This window comes from Drosophila navojoa, chromosome 5 (genome assembly GCF_054131105.1).
Source record: "Drosophila navojoa isolate 15081-1374.11 chromosome 5, UAZ_NAV_1.0, whole genome shotgun sequence".
In the NCBI taxonomy this organism is placed as follows: Eukaryota; Metazoa; Arthropoda; class Insecta; order Diptera; family Drosophilidae; genus Drosophila; species Drosophila navojoa.
Genome location: NC_142893.1, coordinates 4,369,723 through 4,392,614, shown reverse-complemented (window position 1 = coordinate 4,392,614; position 22,892 = coordinate 4,369,723). Strand labels below are relative to the sequence as shown.

At 42.5% G+C, this 22,892-nt stretch overlaps 2 protein-coding genes across 6 annotated transcripts in view; both read right to left on the bottom strand.

Moving 5' to 3' along the window:
- LOC108654236 (uncharacterized) overlaps positions 1 to 22,892 on the bottom strand; it is a 125,383-nt gene that overhangs the window by 29,779 nt on the left and 72,712 nt on the right. The gene's annotated exons all lie outside the window — the stretch shown is intronic.
- Positions 33 to 21,601, bottom strand: Usp15-31 (Ubiquitin specific protease 15/31). Of its 5 annotated transcripts, XM_089261827.1 has the most exons (8): positions 21,034 to 21,601; positions 20,500 to 20,964; positions 5,689 to 5,769; positions 3,846 to 4,052; positions 3,520 to 3,789; positions 1,632 to 3,468; positions 679 to 1,574; positions 33 to 611 (listed from the first exon to the last, which is right to left on the bottom strand). In XM_089261827.1, the coding sequence occupies exons 1-8, from the start codon at positions 21,241 to 21,243 to the stop codon at positions 561 to 563; spliced, it is 4,017 nt and encodes a 1,338-aa protein (XP_089117953.1). In that variant the 5' UTR covers positions 21,244 to 21,601; the 3' UTR covers positions 33 to 560. The 5 variants fall into 5 exon arrangements, with proteins under 5 accessions (XP_089117953.1, XP_017960427.1, XP_017960428.1 ...); XM_018104938.3 differs by having other exon boundaries at positions 20,500 to 21,601; XM_018104939.3 differs by having other exon boundaries at positions 1,632 to 3,450; positions 20,500 to 21,601.

Below are 22,892 nucleotides of genomic sequence, written 5' to 3'. Positions count from 1 at the left end.
GTATGCATATAAATACGCAGCTTGAAACTTGGTTTCTTCATCTTCCTCTTCTACATATGCCTTGCACGGACTGCTCTAAATCGAGTTTATATAACAAAAAATATTATTGCATTTGTTTTGCATGAAAAGAATTAAAAATCAAATCATATTGTACTTTCGCATTAAACTAAATAAATAATAATATACAATGCAATGTCAATTGTTTTAAAAATTTTCCCGATTTAGTTAACAATCGTCTCTTGCTCATAATAAATTAACTTAAAACCAAATCAAAAACAAAAGCTGATTAACTCTCGCTCCTAAACTAGCTTAAATATATGTATATATATGTATATGCTTATATAATGCTATATACGAGTATGTGTATATATGTTTGTAAATCGCAAATTGTTAAAGTAAACGTTGTGTATAACATCTTGTAGCTTACAACTATACGTATGTATATATGGATGCAACTGCATCGATCGAAATATTCAATATAAAGTAAACTTTAGGCTTATATCTATAGTGCGTTTTGTGTGTGAGTGATTCTGATTCCAAATCGAATAACAATATCGTCATTAATTCTTGGGGGAGACGGTAATTAGCTTGTGTGGCGTCACAGGTGAAATCTGAGAGAGTTCATATTATAAATATATTAATTAATCACATTTACTAAGTGGTGTGGGACAAACTTACCCATAAGGAGCGACCCATGTATGAATCATCATCGTCCTCAATCAAGCCGCTCGTATGATGGTGGTTCTGCTGGTCTATAAAAAGCAGCGTATCCTTGCTGCAGGTGTTGGCCGAGTTGCGCAGGAGCGAAGACAGCGTTTCGCTGCATTCGCGCAACTTGTAATTGGAGCTGGTGGAGAATGAGTGCCGCAGACTGAGGCTAGCGGCTGCAGCCTGGTGTTGCTGCTGCTGTTGTTGTTGCTGCTGCTGCTGTGTGGCGCTCTCGATGGCCGAGACGCTGCTGCGCGAGCCGTACCAATTGTGATTGCAGTTGTTCTGCATCGCATGCCGCGAGAGCTGCAAACTGGAAGACAACTGCGACGTTGCATTGCCATTGAGCAGCGCCGCTGCAGCAGATGCGGCATTCATATGCCCATTGAACTTGTTCTGCAGCGTCGAGGCGGCCGTCACGGAGGTGCTCAGCGAGCGTGGCGAGGAGCGTGACGAGAGCGAACTAACCGATGAAGCCGAACTGGATATTGAGGATGTCCCAGGGCTGGCAGCATGGCCATTGGTTGTGGCTTCTGCTGGAGCAGGAGCTGCGCTGGCTGCCTCAAGGGGCGCCACGCTGGGCGCTGTGGCATCGTCGGCCGTTACCTTCGGCTGCTTTTCAGCGCAGTCCTCGTCCATGGCAAATATGGGCGTGGCCTCAGCCTCTTCTATGGTAGAAGTAGTAGCTGCACTAGCTGGCTCCGCAGTGACTGGCATTGGCGTTGTGGGTAACGGCGCAGCTGGCTCAGCATTTGACTCAGCTGACAAGACAGGCTCCGCTTCAGCATCGGCATCGGCAAACGCTATTGCCTCCATATTGAGCGCATCCTTAGTTGATGATTCCGTGATGGCTTCTGCAGAAGTAACTGAAGAATTGTAAAAATTATCATATTTATTTCTCAAGTAAGCCGTGCAGCACTCACCTTCAACCTGCTCCTCGATTTCACAGGCTGCAATGGGTATGGGAATGGGCACAGCCATTGGCTTGGCGGGCGTCTTCTCGGCTACAGCTGGCACCGGCTCAGGCGCATCCGATGTCGTTGGCACAATATCCTTCTCTTTGCTGGCAGTTGCTGGTGGCGGCGCAATGCGCGACACCCAATGATCGCCCGATGTGGAACTGGAGCCGGAGCACTCGGCGGCAGCGTCAGCGTTGCGTCGCTGATAGAAGAGCATATACGCTTCGTTGTTAATAATGTCCTGTTCGATGTCATTCTCGGGCACTTTGCTAACACGCTGATCGTCAAACTTGTACCACTGACGGTCGTACGGATTCTTGCAGGCCGCCGTATAATGGCCGGTCTCTAGAGTGTCGCCCTGATGGTAGCAGACGGCATACAGATCGTAGCGCGTGTCCTTTGGCTCGGCGCGTGAGTTCAACGTGGAGGAGCGCGAGTCACCGGAGCTCTTGCTCTTCTTGCCCGTCTGCTCTATGGCGGATCCCAGGCTGTTGTATTCCCGCACTCCACGCGCCAAGTGCGGCGACATATCGAAAGCAGTCAGCGGAAACTTGACCATGGTAGTCAGTTTGGCTGCCTGCGGCCCCTTGGCTTGATGCTGACGGAAGCGTTTGAAGTGCACAACCAATATGTCGGGCAGCGACCACAGACCCAACGTCTTGACCACGGGCAAATACTGCTGGCAGTGCGGACAGCGCCAGGCATCCTCTGCACTGAGCGTTTCCGCCTTGGTGTAATGTTCCAGACATTGCTCCAGCGTTAGGGCGGCCGTATCGTTCAGTTTGCTGGCGCTGAGCCGCGCTACGCTCTCGTGCTCCACAATTTCGTCGGCATCCGATTGGAGCTGCACGAAGTGCGCTTCGGGCGCGCTCCATTCGAGCAGCAGCTTGATGTGTGTCGGCCCCGCTTCCGCAGAGAGCACCGATAGCGCCATGTCAATCATTTCGGTGAGCAGCGGATGCTCCACCTGCTCCAGATATGTATCCGGATCGGCAGAGGGATCCTGGAGTCGTATCTTGAACATATCCGTCAACGGCGTTGCATAGGAGAACACTTCCGGCTTGAGGAGCGCAGACATTTCGCGCAGCATGCGCTTCTGCAGGTCCTGGTAGCTGCAATCTCTGGGCGCCTTCATGCTAAAGGGTGCGCCAAAGCGGGTGCACACATCTTTGGCAGTATCCTTGTCATCGCCTTCGCCTACGTCTCCCTTTCTTCGATGCACATTCGCCACGAGCAGCAGCAGATCCGTGGAATGTGTGGCAGCTGATTTTGGCGCCGCGGGCTTTTCGGCTCCGTTCGTGGGCGCAGCCTCTAGTGCGGCCTTTGGCGCTGGACTCACCTCGGGCACCTCAATGCAGTAGATGTTCTCCACGCTGCTCAGCGTCTCCACCGGCTGAGTGTCGTAGAAAACGCGTGTGAATCCCTCGGAGCTGAGATCCACCAGCACCATGCGATCCGCGGCAATGCCGCTGGTCTCCTGGAGCTGCTCGCGCAGCGCTACAATGGGCGAGCCGGCGGGCACACGCAGACCCATCTTAAGCTGGCGTGGCTGCTTCTTCATGAAAACCACAGTCACAAAGACGGTCAGCTGGGTGAGCTGCGGCAGCTGCACCGAAATGCAGTGGAACGGATCGAAGGTATTGGACTGCTTCTGGCAGCGCGGGCAGGTCAACGAGGAGCGGAACTGCGCCTGGAACACGGCCTGCACAAAGCTATTGTTGCAGCGTATGTGATTCGCCAAAGTCTCGGCGGCGATTATCTCATCCGAGCGGCCATACGAGTTCTGTGTGTTTAGAAAATTCTACAATGAGTGGGTATAAAGATATGTTGGCGGCATGAGCTGGCAGCCTACCTTGATGCTCTTGTAGCGTCGCTTGCTGGCCGTGTTCAAGTCCTCGTGCACCTTGTCCAGCAGCCAGAAGAGGAACTCCTGTGCATCATGCTGCGTCGAGCTGCGAAACTGTGTGCCATAGCGATCGACAACGGCCTTGAAGCTGGTGCTGTGATCGCTCTCATTGCGGCAGGTCCACAAGGCCTTCAGCACATTGGCCAGCTGCTCGGTCAGTTCGCCTTTGGTGCCGAATTTGCGTGAATTGATCTTATTGCGACGCTTCAGATCAGCCTGGGGAGTGAGAGAAACTGTATAGAAAATCTAGGCATTCAATCTGTTGCACTTACCTTATACTGATCCAGCACAAAATATTCGGCTAATATGTCCGTGTGGCTGAGGCACTGGAGCACCGCGTTCATGAAGCAGGTGTTGCCATGATTTTTAAGGCCCATTACGCCGGGCGTCTGATCGGCGGGCCACTGATAGCCCCCAATGGGCGGCACACGCTCCGTTCCATTCGCATTTCCCATGCTCGCCTGGCCATGTTTGTTCGCCTGCAGAGGAGGAGAGAACGCTGCGATTACTCACTGGAGACTGCAAATTGATGAGTGCAAGGAAACTCGTTTCCACTGCCCGATGCCAATATGAACTGGCGAACGGGCAACGACTGTTGGCGTGCGACGCAGGGGAAGGGGCACTGGTATTCAATGGGGGGATTGGGTTTGTGGCAATTGGGTTTCAATTTCGTTGCCAATTAAAAATTGTTTAGAGCAGCGCCAATTTGCGATAAATGAAGAAATACCTCGATATGGAACAACAGCAACAATTCTATTGGAAAGATTATATCGGACAATCACGTAATAAAGCACAGATTCCGCACTGTGCTAATATTTAATATGCGAATCATGGACGATAATGCAATATATATATATACACTGAGAGTCATCTATATATGTAGGTACTATAGCTATCTACTTTGTAGCAGTGCTAATCTACAAAGCAAACAAATATACGGAGCAGAAAAGCAAATTGATTCGAGATACGGTAATGAATGGGTTATTTGAATGTTTGTTGTTAGGCCCTCATAATAGAGAAGAGTATTATATAAACATATTAAACACAAGTTAAAGTAACCAAAATTACCAAAAGAACGAGAGCAACTCAAAAAACAACATAAACAGTTAGCTTGAGCAAGATAATATCGCTGATTAATACCCTGTAAGGCAATGGACGATAAAGCAAGTGAAGTTCAATGTAAGCCACAGCTAATTATAAGCTGCAGCCATTTGAAGTGATTGAATCAAATTAGATGGCACAATAATCACACCACAAAATGAAAAGTGTAAGCAATAGCCTATAAAGATACATATATAGGTCTATGTACATATATATAGAGTAAATATTTTCAACTGGTGCATTTAGTGAGTATGTAAATTGTGCTCGCACGTGTCATTAAAAATGACGCGCAGGTCGAATGGATTTACGACATTATAAACATGCTTTACAACAAGACCAGCCAGCCCCACGGCCAGACATCGGGTGGTGCGAGTGGATTTAACGCAATTGCGAATTGCAAATGAAGAGAAACACACAAAACCAAAAACAAAAAAACATTGTTGAATTATAATTATGAAATTACAAGCAGCGAGTGAGGAGAACGAAAAGAGCAACAACTAAAGAAATAGATATATAATCACAGGCAAATGGTCAAAGGCTATGGGGTTGACTATGAGGTCAATGCTAAATGCCAAAAGTGTGTGTGTGTGTGTGTGTGTGAGTTGGCAAATTCAGGCACATTCAGTTAAACTAAACAGAGTGTGATCCATAGCGTTATAGGGGCAAGTCTTAAAGCTTATAGCGTCATGGAACAAAGCACAACTTAAAGAGGGAAAGAAAAAAGCTGGAAAAAAAACCCAAAAGAAGCGCTAGCTAAAGCCGGTTTTTCTCTTTTTCGAAACGCAAAAACCCACGCAAAACTCTGGGCCAAACGAAATCAAAGTAGATAAACAAACTAAAAAACGGCTGCCAATAAAACTAGATACAATTGGCCGGGCCAAAAGCAAATGCGTGGGCGTTGCACTTGGAATCAGTTGGGAGCTGGTGTTCGCAGTTGATCTTGGCATAAGCAGGCGTACAGGAATCAATATAAGCTCTATGAAAGGGTCGCCTAATTTTTTTTCTATTTTTTACCTCTTTTCGTCGCCAGCATCCGGTGTAGAATGGCACGATTTCAATAAAAGTTGTGCGATGCGCAGTGTTGTTCTCTGGCGACTGCGTTGATTGCATTTACAATTAGAGATATCGATAAAGCCAAAGAGAAAGAGATTAGATGGAAAAGAGAGAGGACCATAAGTTAAAGGCGTAAGTAGTTGAAGCTTAAATATATGTGTAGAGTGTGTTTATTGTAGTGATTATCACAATTAACATCATCATTTTATCAATATCATTAATAATGAAAGATTGCCAAATAATATTAATAGAATAAATATTAGTTATTATTTTAGACTTCTCTATAAGAGACAAAATATTCCATTTATAAAATACACTTAGCATTTTCTGCGCAGGGTATTTTGTAGTCTAGCATTCTCCATTAGAGCATTCCAGCTTATATTGAATTTAACCAAGATTCTCTTAGTCATCATTAGCTTTTAACTCGCTCTCTTTCTCTCGCCCCCCTTCGGATTTCTTCAACAATTTTGTCACTTACACTATCCGGCCGGGTTGAGCAACGTCATTAGCGATTTGTTGTCAAGTTTTGCGGCGAGTGCATGTGACACCAATTCCAATCTCAATACCGATACGAAACGAATCCTAAGCACACTCTGAACTATTCACATTGTGTTGCGAATGTGAATGTTGTGAATGCTGTCATTCATTCATTCATGAGTGTGTCAGCAACAAGTTATTGCAAGCATTGTTGTTGTGTTTTCTTTTTTTTATATTTATATTGTATTTGTTTCAGAGTGAACCCGGCATCCGTTGTTGTTATTTTTATTTTTTTTATCTCAATTGACATTGCACTGGCATTGGAATGGAGTGCATTCGACAAATGGACAAATGACACTGACTATGCATACCCTGCCCTCTCTCCAGCTCAGCCCATTTTATACCCCTCGACTGCTGATAGAAAAGAGGTCATAGAATATATCCTGGCTGACAACCAAGCGCAATTTGCAGTTGTAAATTCTTATATTGTTTTCAGTCGAACGAAGGTCGGGTTTCTAGACAAAGTAAAGTCTTTGTATACCCTTTAATTGTGTACAAATAGGGGTAGATCAATGCAAAGTAGTAGAGAATAGATACAGGTAATATCGATACATCTGGTTGAATTCGAGCAGAAAATCTAGATCTATCCACAGACCTATCATTCGCTCTTTATTACATCATTCTTCTTCTCGCCGCTCCAGTTTAGATTTGCTCAAGTCAATTTTCTACGCATTAAGTCAATTCAAAATTTGATTAGATTTGGGGCTCGGGGTTTGGGGTTTCAAATTAAGCCGAAAAGCGGCTTAGTCAATTAGACAAAGCTCAATTAAAACGAAATGCTCTAAGCCGAGCTAAGACACAGCTTAAAGACAGACAAGAAAACAACAGCAGCAAATTATTTTGCCCACTCTGGGGCCGGCGTGTTGTGGCTCTCTGAATCAAAGGCATTTCAAACGCACGACGAGCCTCAATAAGTAAATTGAGTGGAATTTGCTTTAAACGCGTATACACATATAAATATGCATATGTATATGTATATGTATTTGCTGATGTGCGCTGGCTAGTGACCTAATCGCCGTGGCCAGCGTCAGACAAAATGTAAAGCATTTCTCACACAGCTGGAGACGGCGACGTCGTTTCTTTCTATTGCTCGCATTCTGGCAAACGCGGCGTATGCGCAATGCCAGCCGGTCATCAAAACCGGTACGGCAATATATCTTAATACATATATCTCGATATATATATCTATACATACATACATGTAAGACTTTGTGTGTGTCTTTTCAGCTCAAATACAACAGTTTAGAACTAAATGTTTACTGTACTCTTGTAACAGCACAAAATCGTTTATTAAATATTTCATTTTTGCAATGTCAATGAACCCAGTTGGCTTTAATTAATAACAAGTTTTTCCAAATTCATTAATAACAATTTATAAAGCCACTTTATCAGACTATATTTTAAGTACAATGAAGCACAAAGCCTGGAATTTTTCGTATATGCATTGTTAATCACTTAGTACCTTATATAGAGGCATTATTCTCTAGCTCAGGTACGTAGACTCTCATTATTCATAAATCTTGCATTGTCATAATAAACAAGGAGAAAAAACACTTTTGTTTGTGTGACAATTCTATTTTTAATAATTATTATTTATATTTGCGCCTTGTACTGAAAATAACTGAAACTTTCAATATGTTTCTATTCAAAATGGGCACTAGATCTTAGAGTTGAAGCTGGAAGTAGATCGTAGATCATAGATTGGATATCGGAGACACTCGGAAATTGAAGATCATACACTGACAATTTTAGATTGTATATCATAGATCAGAGATAGTAGATCGTAAATTGAACATGGAATATCGTATACCGTACAGTTAAGAACGTTGATCGTAAATCGTTGACTGTAGATTGTGTATCATGCATCGAATCGCGTATATTGTACAAGTGCTTTATAGATTGTACCCCCATTATAAATTGTAGATCATTAACCGTAGATAAATAAGAGTGCACTTCAGTCGAAATCGAGCCAAAAGTTTTTATCGCTCATATATATTATTGGTTTAAATCTAAAATCTATTGGTGAATGGATCCAGCTTTTGCTGCCTGCTCGTCGGATTGCTTGATCAATCTAGAAAAGTGACTGGAAATATTAGACATAGAATCTCCTATAGCACGTGACGATCAAACTTCAGTTGAGTATATATTAAATGATATAAAATATAGAAAAAAAAGAAAAATAATTTGAAATGCTTTATATACATATATAGTAAAGCTAACTCCATTAGCACCCCTTTTACCAGGCTCTGTTTAACTTTGAATGGATCGCACTCATATTTCTGTTAACTAACGTATCGTATGTCAGTTAGGGTATAAAGACAACGGCATTTAGCAGTCAACAGCCCCATTTAGTTTAGTTTTTTTTTTTTTTTTTGTATTTCTTTTCGTTAATTGATCTGACCAGCCTTAGAAGCCGTCATCGTGTGTGCGTCGTCTACGTCGCCACTTGTCTCAATTTACTCTAGCAATTCTATCATCATTTTATTTATATATTTAACGCGTTTATCTTTTGTTTTGCATGCGCTTTTTACTTGTTTGTTTATATAAAATAAAGCAAGAAGAATAATACATGAGTCAGGTTTCAAGTAACAACTGATTCCTGTATACACATACTTCTGCAGATATGTATATATATATATATTTATTTATCTGACTATGTGTTTGTGAATATTATTTACTTGGTATCGAATATTGTGATTTGTTTGCTCTTTTGAAATATTTCGTTTTGTTTTGTCTATCTAGAAAAAATTCCATCGCCCGAATTGTTTATGTGTGTCTCTCGATAAGGCCCAGAGGCGTCGATTACTTATCTGTCCCAAAGCAATCGTTCCTACGAGTCGTATGAGTAATTTTGTTGCTGCCTTTACGTAACTGCAGCAAGTGACAGTGGCAGTTGCAGCAATAGGCGCTAGTGTTGTTGCTGCTATTGTAGTTGTTGTTGTTGTAGTTTGCCGTTACGCTTACGTTTTATTAAATAATTGTAAATAATTGAAGATAATTGACATCGTTGCTGTTGTTGTTGTTATTATTTTTTGATGCCAGGCATGAATGAAATAACAGAGCTTAAGCTAAAAAGAAAACAAAAAAAAACTAGGCTTGGCCCACAGAGCGCTCTATTCAGCTACAGAGTCGTCGTCGTTTGTTCTACCGGTTCGTCAACTTTGTTTTGGAATTTATAAAATAAATAATAGGTATGTATATATGCGATATATGCATATATGTACTAGCTTCTGAAGTCACTTGTTTTACGAAAAGTTCAGCTACTACAGATTTGTTGTGTTTAAGTTGTGTTTTTAAAGTCATATGCTAAGCAACTAGTAGTTAGCCTATATATATTGAGCTCATATTGCAGATTCCATATCTCATTTAATTCTTATCAACTTTGAATAGAGTTGGCATCACATTGATTTTGGCTTATAGATGAGACTTTATACCCAAGTTTCTCAGACAGCAAAAGCCAGCTTGAATGACATGCCAAAACTGTATAAGATTTTTAAACAAAGACCTGCCCGGCGGAGCCACTTTCTTTATGCATATAAACAAGTTTGCCAATGGTCAGGCGAGTCGATTTCCGATTTATAAAATGCAAACAGCTTTCACATGCAGGGTACAAATGTTAATATGCCTAACCTATTGCACTCGTCAGCGATTGTACTTACTAATTATGCCAATGCCTGAGGTGTTAAATAAAATGTTCACACGTGACAGTCGAATTCGACGTCATTAAAACTGATTGCTAATTCATTTTAGTGTTTACTTTTTGTTAATGGCTTCCGTTTAAATGTGGTTTGATTATTTTAACGATTTAGTGATTAAAAGACGTCATAAAGACGTCAGAGATACAGATAGAGAAGGAGACCTCTTGAGACGCTTGCGTAGCTTTCAAGTCTGATCGTTGTCTCTGTTCAATAAATTCGAAAACAAAGCTTCTGTGGATTTATTTGTTTTTGTTAATGCAATTAGTTGTAGAACTTGATGTATTACGATTGTGTTTCCAATTTCAATTCCAATTCCAATTGAATTCAATCGAACGGGCCATCGAGCAAATACACTTGACACTCTAAGTCATTTGATGAATGCTTTTGCCTTAGCCAACGATGTTAACACTTGACAAATGTTTTGATCAGGCGATCGTTGCTATAAATATAACTACATACCTATGTATGTATGTATGTGTGCCTATGTATAGAATGCACTGTTTTACGCTGCTTATATAAATGGTGCTCGCGCCACACGTGGCCAACACGCCCACATTTTTGTTGTTGTTCTCGAGAACAGATATTTCTACCAAGGTTTTCCTAATCAGCACCTTGACTGTGTGAATTGTCGCTCGCTTATCAGCGGCGCGATACACAAAACGAATGTTTGAATATAAATATGAGAGTATGAGTATTTGTATTCGTATTCGTTAGCCAAGCTATTCGAGCTGCTTCGGTTCTATGATATCCCAAGGACAAACGGTCCAGTTAGCTAGGCAAATTTGCACTTTTATTTGGTTATCAAGCACGCTTGACTGCATAACAAACACAACTTATAATTGCGTTACGTGGACAATTTTGATGACAGCTAGAAGTACATACATAGATATCTATGTGTGTGGTATATAATAACAGTATCTAGGCACTATAATAGGCGCTGCGAGCTGAAATTTATGTCTGCAATTAACTTGAAGTGAAGCAAACATTTTTGCTTTAAAGCAGCCCCTTTTTAATTATGTGTCTGGTATGTATGTATGTGTGTGTGTATGTATGTATGTATGATAAATATATTTTTAAACATTTGTATATGCGTACAATAACCAGCAAACATTCGAGTGCTTTCCGTGATTATTATTTTTGTAATGTTTTTTTAGAGAGAAAATGGGCGCCATTTTGAACATCTGACCTTTTGTTGTATTTTTGGATAAATATACTTATAAATACATTAACTGAGAGAGTTCAGGGTCATTGCATTAATTGTACATTGAAATATTATTGAGACATGTGAGCAATTAAAAGCACACTTCATAATCTGCTATAAATAAAACTGACAAACGAATTACAATGATTTAAAAAACTTCAATTTGATAAAGTGTAAGAGATTCGTATCTGCTGACAAAAGCTGAATGATGTGAAAGTGAAGCAAGCAGAGAGAGCGCAAACAAAGCTGAGTGCTATATAAATTCCACGCTAATCTAGAATGATATATGTATATATATCATATATGTATATATCCTTATCTCTGAATGAATATTATATTCAATTGAATAAAAAACTAAATTAAGCTGTAAGCTGAGATGATTCGTATCTCTCAAGAACAGTCTACGTCTAGGCTGCTCAACTGATAGCAGCCTTATAAATAGATTAGTTGTGTGTCTAAGTTAATTCAACTTTAGCTGTTGATTACCTAACTGAGCTTAGCAACACTGAAAACCAGACAATTACAGTAGTCACAGCCAACACTGATTGCCGCTTAAGTGAATGAACTGTGTCTGCTGATCTAAACTGATCTGATTCGCATGATAGTATACATATGTGTATGTATATATTTTTGTATATTTTTTATATTTTTTTATTTAGCTAATCAACTAGTTTAGCGCATAGTTTCAGAAATTTATATTGTTCTTGTTGTTGTTAATGCTGCAAAGCGACTATTTTTACACGCGCGCCGCACAATTGTTTATGAAAATATGCTGCTATAAAAATACACACAAATATACTATAGATACAAAAAAAACAAAAAAAATAGCAAAAACAACACCCGTTTTGAAAAACATTTTCAATTAGTTTGATCTCAATTGATTTTACCTTGAAAGCGAATTCAAAAGAGCAACAGTGAGCGAGTGAGAGAGACCCGGAGAGTGGAAGAGCGAGAGAGAGACAGAGAGTGAGTAGCAAAACGTGCGCAAAACCAACAACAGACAAAATAATTCGCACAACTACACAATCGAAAAAAAAAAAAACGTTACGTGTTAGCTTTTGCCTAGCGGAAATACGCGAAATACACACACAAACACAGGCAAACAGAGCAAACGTACACACGGTGAATATCATAGAAAATCAGCAGCGAAATAAACACACACACACACACGCACGCACACACACAGAGACAGTGAGGAGGCACACGCTGTTACGTACTAATCTCGGCCATCAACAAGTGCAACAACGGCAACAACAACAACAACAACAACAACATGCTACATAGTATTCCATGTCTAACGGTGGGCGGCCAAAAGCTTACGGAAATGGCTTGCAAATGAAACCCGCTGCCCCTCTTTCGCCTCCTCCTTCTTCCTGATTGGTCGCACCCTAATACAGCCATACAAAGCAAATCACGTGTTGTTAATAAAGCGGAGCGCGTTGCGTGTCGTGACACGACGCAGCACGAATAAACAAACTTGGAATGTTGGAATAACAAAATAAACAATATAAGTATAGTAATCAAATACTTAAAAAGACATGAGTACCGATCAAATTCGCCTGTGACTAATTTAGTTAATGCCACTAGGGTTTAGTCTAGCCTAGTTCATGCGATGTTCGGCAGATGTTTCGACACGCTGCCATCAGCAGCTGCTCTGCCAAAGCGTGTGAAATTTATGTTGCACGTTTCCCTATTGAATGCCAGTTTTTTTTTTTGTTTGCTTGACTTTAATATCGTCTAGCTAACCAAGTTCCCAGCTCAGTCCCGCCCCCTTTGCGCCTGCCGGCCTTAGGCATTTTGCGGCCGTTTGTCATACGTGCAATATTTTTCCTTCTCTCATTTTTTTGTTTTTTGGCATGCAATTTTTGCACAATGCGACGTCGGCCCACGCGCAATGCACCAATTGGCATTTTAATAAGCCAAATTGAATTGTTGTTGTAGATGTTTTTTGTTGTTATTTCAGCTTATTCGCTTTGCACTTGCTGCGGATAGGCAATTTGAATAAAATCAATGCGAGATGCTTGAAGCGTGAATCATAAATCAACTGTCGAGGCTCCCAGCTGGAATGTGAGGTAATCATAACAATAACAACGGCAATAGTCGCAACAGCAACAGCATCAGCAGCAGCAACAACAGCAGCAGCAACAGTAGCAATAGCAGCCGCAACAATGGACAATTGCCTCACCACAGCTGGTGAAAGGTGGCACAGCCGAAATCTTGGTTAATGACAGAAGGCCTTCACTTAAGATAGAAAAAAACAAACCAAATACAAAATACAGCAGAGTACAGTGAAAGCTCTGCTAACGAACAGCTGCCTAGAGCCTCTGCTCAACTGCAAGTAAACCCTTTTTAGCTGTTTGTAATTTCAGTGCACTCGGTCGAGCTTTCACTGTAACTATTTATATGCATGTTTATAATATAGTCATATATATATCATCATCATCATTGAAGTTGCCTCCAATTCAATTCGTTTCGTGCATTTGAAATTGTGTATTTCGTGCTAACGCTTAGGAATTCGAGTCGCGTAAAAGGTCAGCAGCGAACGGTCTAAGGTCTTGCCCTCTACAATTAATCTACATGCTTATTATAACACATACAAATACCCATATGTATATGTATGCATATGTATGCGTCTTGTTAGCGCAAATTGAATTTCAGTGCAGCACACACCCCACTGTACGCGTAAGTGTATACAACTGTCGGCTGTCACATTTGTGCGCCTTGCCTTTCAGGCTTTTCTTTCTTCTTTCTTCCAGATGATGAAGCGTGGCACACATTTGTCAATCTGCCGCGAGGAGTTGTCTTCAGGACTGCTGTGTGTCGCCATTGTCTGGGCCCCAGCTGCAGCTGTGGCAGCTTCGGCTACGCTCCAACAGCGCACGAACTAAAAAAAAAAAAACTTTTGTCTCGAGCCGCTTTGTTGTTGTTACTATTCTGACATGTTGTTGTTGTTATTCTTATTGCTGCTCTAGCCGAGCTTGTCGCTGCCTGTTTTTATTTATTTATTGTTATTATTATATATAGCCACGAATGTTGCCAACATTTACACAAATTGTTTGAACAATTGTTGGGGGCAAAATATTTTTAAAATAAAACAAAACAGAAATGAAACACAATGGGAGACCCTGCCGCAACGCCCACCAACACCAGCACCTGCAACAAATTTAGGGTCTTTCTCAGCGAAATAAATTATAAAAATAATAATGAGACAGCAATTGTTTAAAAATAACATTAATTTCCATGCGCTGTCAGCATGGTAATTACATTTTAAAGTCTATAAAATAAAGAATAAACAGTGACAAGTCGCACTCGAGTTACTCTCTCCCTCTCCTTCTCTCTCTCTCTCTCTCTATCACGCTCTTAATTATTTTCGGCTTACGAAACTGTTAGAAAGTTTTAACAGTTTAACTAACATTTTTGCATATGGTTTTTAGTCTTTTTGTAAACCTGACCTATATACACACATACACTTTAACATAACATTACTATGTGAATTACACTCTCTCTCTCTCTCTCTCGCCCTTTCTTGCTGCCTGTGTCTGGCTGTACATAAGTTTTAGAGAAAGAGTGATTCATCGATAGCGATACATCTGACAAAAAATCAACATTTATTTGCAAAAATAAGAAATCAGTATTTGGAAATAAAACGAAACGCGAGCTATTTTTAGCCACTGCTGAGCGGTGGCGGCTGCATATTACGGTAACTTACAGTAAAGAGAGAGACTTTAGCGGTGTTTCGCTTGCCCCTCGCCCTGCGCTCCGCGCTAGCGAGAGGTCGACACCCTTTTACCTTGCGCTTGCATATTTTTTGAACTGCGGAAGCTACCTACAATTGCCTATTTAACTATTTAAATAGTAGCAATTGTAAGAATGGATGAAGACTTGTCGTCTTGCTCGCTTCTTAGTGAGAGAAGTTCGAAGACAGAGATGATGAGGAAGATATCGTACGCTGACCCGGCTACCATGCGTTCACAATTACGCTCACAGCTTACAAGTAATGGGATGCCAACAAACAGTAATTTAGATAATTTGGCAAACAGAACAAACATTTCGTTCTCATCGCTAACAACGAGTTGCCATACAAGTTACACATGTACTGTAACTATGACGCAAGCAAGCTGTGCTCCAACTTCCACCTACACTGTGGCGGCCACTGAAGGGCCCAACATGACCTCAACAATGTTGGCGGGCAACAAGCCACTGAACGACACCTTGGCACGTATAGCTACGCATAATGTCAAATGCCAATTCCAACTAGGCGTAAGCAAGAAGCGAAAAGGTGGAGCGCAAACCAATACAATTCGTAAGGCAAAGGTGCAAGCTACTGGCCAACAAAAAGTGCCCTCCAAAACAGTGTCTGCAAGCAGTACACTAAGCAGCAATCGCTACGCAGCGCTTGCTGAGGAAGCAGATTCTATTATGGATCTGGAAGAAGAAAGCCAGGACGAACAAGCTTGTGAGACTGCCAAAGACCAGCAAATAAGCAGAGCACCCAAACCTCCAGCTATATGCGTGCCTCAAGTGAACAAAATGGATAAGCTGGAAGAAGAAATCAATGCTGTAGTCCAAGCCGACGAGTATGACATTCGTACATCCAGATCGGGAGTGTCGCGCATATACGCTAAACATTCAGAAAGCTTTCGCGCAATTGTTAGAATGCTGACGGCGAAAAATTGTGAGTTTTGGCACCATCAGCTAAGAGAGGACACCCCATACAGGGTAATTGTAAGAGGCATTCATCCTAATGTGCCTAAACAACTAATCGAACGCACGTTCACGGAAAGAGGCCACGCAGTCAAGAACATCTACTGCCCCAGGAAGCCGGACTGGCGTAATATAGAAGTTAACCCAGGGGATGACGAAGACGTAATAAACCTAAAAACTAGACAGAGTTTGTTTTACGTTAACTTAAAGAAGAGCCAAAATGTTAGTGAGGCACTTAACATTACGCAAATTGGACGGCATAGGGTATCAGTTACCAAGGCAAAGTTTAGCAAAGACTTGGTGCAATGCTTCAGATGCCAGGACTTTGGACATACCCGAAATTATTGCCTTAAAAAGCCAGTCTGTGGAAAGTGCTCAGGCAATCATCTCACAGGGTCGGATTCGTGCGACCTCAGGCTAGACAGTGAATCGATATGCGCTAACTGCGGTGGCGATCACATATCTAGCTACAAAAACTGTTCAGTCAGAATTGAGCTGAGCAAAAAACTTAAGCCGCCAGCAAGATTGCCTCAAGAAGGGATGCTAAACGGCAGCAAAAGTAATAAACCATCGGTCAAAGCTCAATTCATTCCTAATGCTACAGTTAGAGGTGGATTCTCCTATGCTGACATAACTAGACAGCGTGGACCGAAACATAATAAGACGAACGCAGCACGCGTCATCTCACAGGTGCAAGATTGCCCTGAGTATGAGCAATTTGGTAGCAAATTCAAAGAGCTCGAAAAAGCTATATTTGACCTAAACAGCAGAATGGATCAACTGTTCAAACTAATGCAGGATTCGATTGAGGCAAATAAAGCCTTTCGTGACCTGGCTCTAAAACTGATCTCAAAATGAACAGTCCACAAATAAAAATTGGATTGTGGAATGCAAGGGGCTTAGCGAAGAACATTGAAGAGCTAAAACTATTCCTAAGTGCCAATACAATAGATATAATGCTCATTACTGAGACGCACATGCGACCCGGCTTTTTAGTATATCTGCCAGGTTATGACCAATATTATGCTGCTCACCCCAGTGGAACAGCGAAAAGCGGATCTGCTCTTTTCATTCGATCGAACATTTCTCATGTGGAGCACGAAGCTATCTCAAAACCGAACATACAAGCTGCCAGTGTGAGCATATTGACCCAAGGTGGTTGCATCAAGATCTCTGCAATATACCTGCCCCCCAACCAATCGTGGACAAAAGACGACTTTGAGCAACTAATTCAAAGCTTGGGCAACAGATTCATAGTTGGTGGTGATTTTAATGCGAAGCATCCCTGGTGGGGTAACAACAGGTCATGTTCTCGAGGGAAGCATTTGCAAGAGGCCATTGCCAACAGTTCGTGCGAAATCCTAGCCACTGGTGAGCCAACTTTCTTCTCTTATAACACTCGACTCACACCCTCTGCTCTGGACTTCTTTATAACCAATGGGATTGAGAGAAACAAGCTAGCAGCTGAAATAAGGTATGAGCTCTCCTCGGATCATTTGCCTGTCATAGCAACAGTGCATTCTGCACACCAAAGCAAATCTAAGAGGCAATATATTCTACCTCGAGGCTCAAGTGTAAAAGTTTTTCAAACAGAACTGGCTAGCAAAACCAACCTCAATATGGAAATTAATAGTCCGGATGATCTTGAAGATGCAATCTCAATCTTCATGAGAAACGTGTCCTTAGCTGCATCTTCTGCTACTCCAGTAACCCAGTGCTCGCAAATACAACATCGAAGAGATATTCTCCCCCCACATGTTGACGCGCTTATAAGGCTCAAAAGAAGGGTGAGAAGAGAATACTCAAGAACTGGGGATACTCGAGTCCACCAGATCTACGCAAGGCTATCCAATCGGCTGCAAAAGGTCCTTGCAAAAGTCAAGCAGAAGAAAATTGATGGAATACTAGAAAGTGCGGGCCCCGATGCACCTTTCAATTACACACTCTGGAAACTTACAAGTCGGTTTAAAAGGGTCGCTATACCGAAAATGCCAATTAAAAATCCATTGGGTGGTTGGTGCTACTCCAGTCAACAGAAAGCCGAAGTCTTTGCAGACAGCTTAGAGGAAAGATTTAAGCCATTTAATCTCACTTCCGATAGGACCAGAAGAGACGTTGAGCTAAGTTTGGAGACGCCCTTCCAGATGTCACTGCCTGCAACTCCAGTCACTCTCCAAGAGATTGTGCTGCAAATCAAAAAACTGAAAACCAAAAAATCTCCTGGAGAGGACTTGCTGGATAATAGAACTTTAAAGCTACTGCCCAAAAAAGCGTTATTGTTTATTGTCCTAATACTCAACAGCATGCTTAGACTGAGACACTTCCCAACCTGCTGGAAGATGGCGTTGATCACGATGGTACCCAAACCTGGAAAAAACCACACGGAAGTTGAGGGATTCCGTCCAATCAGCTTACTTTCGGCGCTAGGGAAGATGGCAGAGAGAGTGATCCTGGATCGTATCATAAAGCTCGAGCCTGTAAAGCAAAAAATACCGAATTGGCAGTTCGGATTTAGACAAGGGCACGGTACGCCGGAACAACTTCATCGTGTGGTCAACTTCTCCCTCGACGCTATGGAACAAAAAATGTATGCGGCTGCTGTTTTTATGGACATCCGACAAGCTTTTGACAGAGTGTGGCACGATGGTCTCCGATTTAAACTGAAGAACATATTACCACCGCAGCTATTCCAGCTTGTCTCAAGCTTCCTCACTGACAGGTACTTTAGAGTCGTTGTGAGTGGAGAAAAGTCCTCGAAACGCTCAGTTTGCGCAGGTGTCCCACAGGGTAGCGTGCTTGGACCCACGCTATACAACCTATACACAGCTGACATGCCAACCACAAATGTAGTTACTGGACTAGATGAGGAACACGTCCTGATAGCAACCTACGCAGATGACACTGCAGTTTTGACCAGAAGTCCTAGCATCAACATAGCCACGGAATCCTTGCAGCAGTACGTAAATAGCTTTGAAGGATGGACCAGAAAATGGAACATAGGCATCAACACCAGCAAGTGCGTAAATGTCACGTTTACCACACGAACTTTGTCTTGCAGCGGCATCACCATGCTTGGCTCCAGAATCCCGCAAAAGAGCTCATACAAGTACCTTGGAGTTTTACTGGACAGGAAGCTAAACTTTAAGGCCCATACAACCATGGTGCGGCAGTCAATAATGGCAAAATCCAGAAAAATGGCATGGCTTCTTGCTCCAAAAAACAAGCTGTCGCTATATAGTAAAACTACGATATACAAAAGCATCCTAAGCCCGATCTGGAAATACGCCCTAGAAATATACGGCATTGCATCCAAATCAAACTTGGAAAAAATTAGAGTCGCCCAAGCAAAGATCCTGAGGCGAATCTGCGATGCCCCATGGTACATGAGGACTCGAGACATCGAAAAGGATCTAAAGGTTCCAAAGGTGGGAGATGTCCTACAATCACGTTCCGCAAGGTATATAGAACGCCTTGACAGCCACAGCAACGTACTAGCCAGACGGCTAACTGCCAAGCCGAGGAAGAGACGACTCAAGAAGTGCCACCCAACGGACTTGCCCAAAAGAGTGATAACATAATTAAATATAAAAGAAAAATATTTCACTAAACAAAACCATATTAATATAATATAAATAGTAATGTTAAAGTAATATTAAAAATTAACACATAAATATATAATCTAAGTCTAGATCTTTTTGTTATTATTTTTAATGTAGAACTAGATTAAGTTGCCATTATGGTAGCAGTAAGCTTGTTAATAAAATATAAAAATTTTTACAAAAAAAAAAAAAAAAAAAAAAACATAAGTTTTATTAGACTCCAGGCGTACGGTGAGGGAAAGCAACACGCCGATTGCCGTTGTCTCTGTTATCAACACGCATTTCAGTGTGACTCAGCAGACGGCGGCTCAACAAAAAAAACAACAGCCCAAACGAAACATGGAAACGTGGCAAACGCCGATTTGGCCAGCGTATGGCGCGCCCAGTGGGTGGCAGCAACACACAACAAGAACAATTGGCACGCAATGCAGGACACACATGTGTATGTATGCATGCTTGCATTTGTACATCCATTAATTTTTATTTAAGTATGTGTGTCAAATACTGTAAAACTTTGAATGTATTGCACAAAAGTAAAGAAGGCAGCAAAGTGCAAGCGCAAAAGACAAAGACGGCGACGGCAGCGGCTGCGACTGCGACTGCGACGGCGGCAGAGGCGGCGACTGCGGCAATGCTGAGCAAAACAAAGGCAACGATAACGCCAACACCAAACGATGTTTTTATAAATACACGCACACACACACATATGAACAGCAGCACTCAGCACTCGGCACTCGGCAATAAGCACTGGGAATGCGCTGCTTATCAAAGGGGAGTTAGCGGCTGCTGTTGAACAAAGAAAGCGAAAATATGTACACACATTTCTACAAAGAAGTAGTTGACAGTAGTGCATCCTAGAGATGGGCGCCCGTGGGACTTGTCTAATGCGATAGCAAATTTCGTGAGCGGTTCGTTCGTGTCACGCATCGAAATCAGTTCCACTCTAGCAATATTGCATGCATATGCATATAATTACAAATGCATGTGTGTGTGCCTGTCTGTTTAAATTTACAGTTATATTTCTAGTGCTTACCCCAACATTCACCGTTGCGCTCAAGTGCTGAGCGATACGATTCAGAAATTTCCTGAAGGACGACCGACGCATCGCACGTGCACGCTTGTTGTTGTTGCTGCCGCTGTTGTTATTATTGCTGCTGTTGTTGTTGCCGCTGCTACTACTGTTGCCGACTGCAATGGTCGCCGCCCTATTTGAGCCAATTGTATGCTTGTCCTTGCCAATGGGCGCTTCAGAGGCAGTCGCCTCGTAGCTGCTGAGAGTTACAATGCTGCCGCTACGTCCCCGGCCGCCGCTCACACAGGATGAAATTCCCGTGCTGCTGGCAACGCTGCCGACGTTACCGTCGCTGTCAGCGACTCCGGTGCCGCTGCCGGCTGTCGTTCCGATCGTCTTGAATTTGCGCGACCAGCGAAACGGATTGCGTGGCATGGAGAAGGCGCGCCGTATCTTTTTGGCGGCATTTGTGGCCATCGTGGAAGCCTGGGCGGCAGGAATGATTAGCACTGGCGTCGGCGCTGCTGCATGTGTGGGCAGCGTTTGTGACTTTACCTCCATTATATGCGTTGGTGTTGTTGCGCCTGATGTAGCTGTTGCCGTTGCTGCTGCTTCTGCCTCGGGCTCTGCTTTTATCGTTGCTGTTGTTCTTGTTGTTGTGGCGTTGGCGTTGGCGTTGCTGTGGGTGGCGGCCGCTTCTGCCGTTGGCGCTGCTGCGACGTCGGCGGCGGCAGCGTTGTCGTTTTGTTGCACTTTCGTTCCCATTTTTTATTTAAAACAATTCGTCACATAAAATTAATTGCCCTGATGGTTATTTTGTGAATCACGTTTTCGGCTATAAGAAATTGACTTTTAGCATTAGATTTCACTTTTTTTAGCGCACTTTATTTCTGATTTTTTTTCTTCTCGTTGGCGTTGCTTTGCCTCGCGATGCAACGAAAACAAACAATTGTCGCGTGATACAAAGAAATCTCTACTATAATCGCAAAACGATTTTTCCCTGTAAATACCGCTTATTTTTCCGCTTTGATTGAATTTTTTCGCAGAAAAATGCAGAAGTGTGCTATCCGCGTCCAACCCGTTCCAATGTTTTTTCCCGAATATGTATGTTAACGTAAATGCTGATGTTAGCCGAATGTTGGTGCACTGTTGTCCTCAAAGAGCACTGTTAACAATTGTCTATCGATAACTTAGCAATGTGCGACTCTGCAATTTTACGACGGTCACACTTTGTGCTATAAAATGAGTGGCAATATTTTGTGCTGCCGTACTGCTACTATTATTGAAAGTAGTGGCAAGGAAAGTTGCATGAGGTGCGAAAGTTTGGTGGTATGAAACATATATGTGTACTAAAAATTGGAAACAACCTTACGCTATTTTTGGTTCACGTAAGCATGAAACTAGGTGTTTACGTTACATTCTGGTTATAACAGCAAAATGGTTTTCATATATTTATAAGTTGAAGGTATATAAGCTTAAGGTTATTATTATTTCTACTGCTGAGCAGATATATCTTTTTCCGTTTCAGTACGCTGTCTTTGAGCATCAAACCCGTCATTGAAGCAGTGCAGTTTACTGTTATTACAGCCGCAACTGAGCTGCAGTAAAAGAAAACTTTTTAGTATTCATGGTTTTAGCATTAACGACTTCAATTATGGCAGCATTTTATTTCATTTCACTTTATTAGCTCTTAGCAGCGCCAGCGAGCAACAGACAACAACAGCGGCGGCGTCGACGCTGACGACGACGGCGACGCCAACGTAGGGCGTGTCGCTAACAAAATGGAGCAATGGCTCCATAACCACACACAGCCAATCAGCGCTCAGCTCGTGTGAGTCGGCGCAGGAGAGCGAGCGAAAGAGAGCGAGTGAGTGAGAGCATATTACATTACGCTCTCTCGCGTACATAAGCAGCTTTTTGCCGTTACCGTTGTATGTGCTTGGCATATTAAAATGGCCGTCGCCGTTGCAAATAAGCTCTAAAAGTCCCAATTATAGGCACTTATTCATTGCGGTATATGATGCGTACAACGATGATGCCGTTACTACCGTTAGCCATTGCCTGGCGTTTGCCATTTTACAGGTGCCGTGCGTTGCGTTTAATCAAAAAGGAAGAGCCGACAACTGACGAGCACAACAGCAATTAAACGCCTCGGCTTGACTTTATTGCTGGGTTTATCGTGCGGAATGTGTCTAAATGCTGGAAATACCCCCCCCCCCCCATGACCCCGTTGCCCTTTGTCCTGTGTTAATTGTTTTGCTCCGAGGGTTGTTGCTGTTGCTGTTGCTGTTGCTGCTCTGACATTAATTGGCTGTGTGTACGAGGCCAATTTGGCGTCGGAATCGGTTAAAAGGCGCAAATTGATTGCCTTGCGGTTTTAATCGATGCACATTCATTCCAAATCACGCACATTT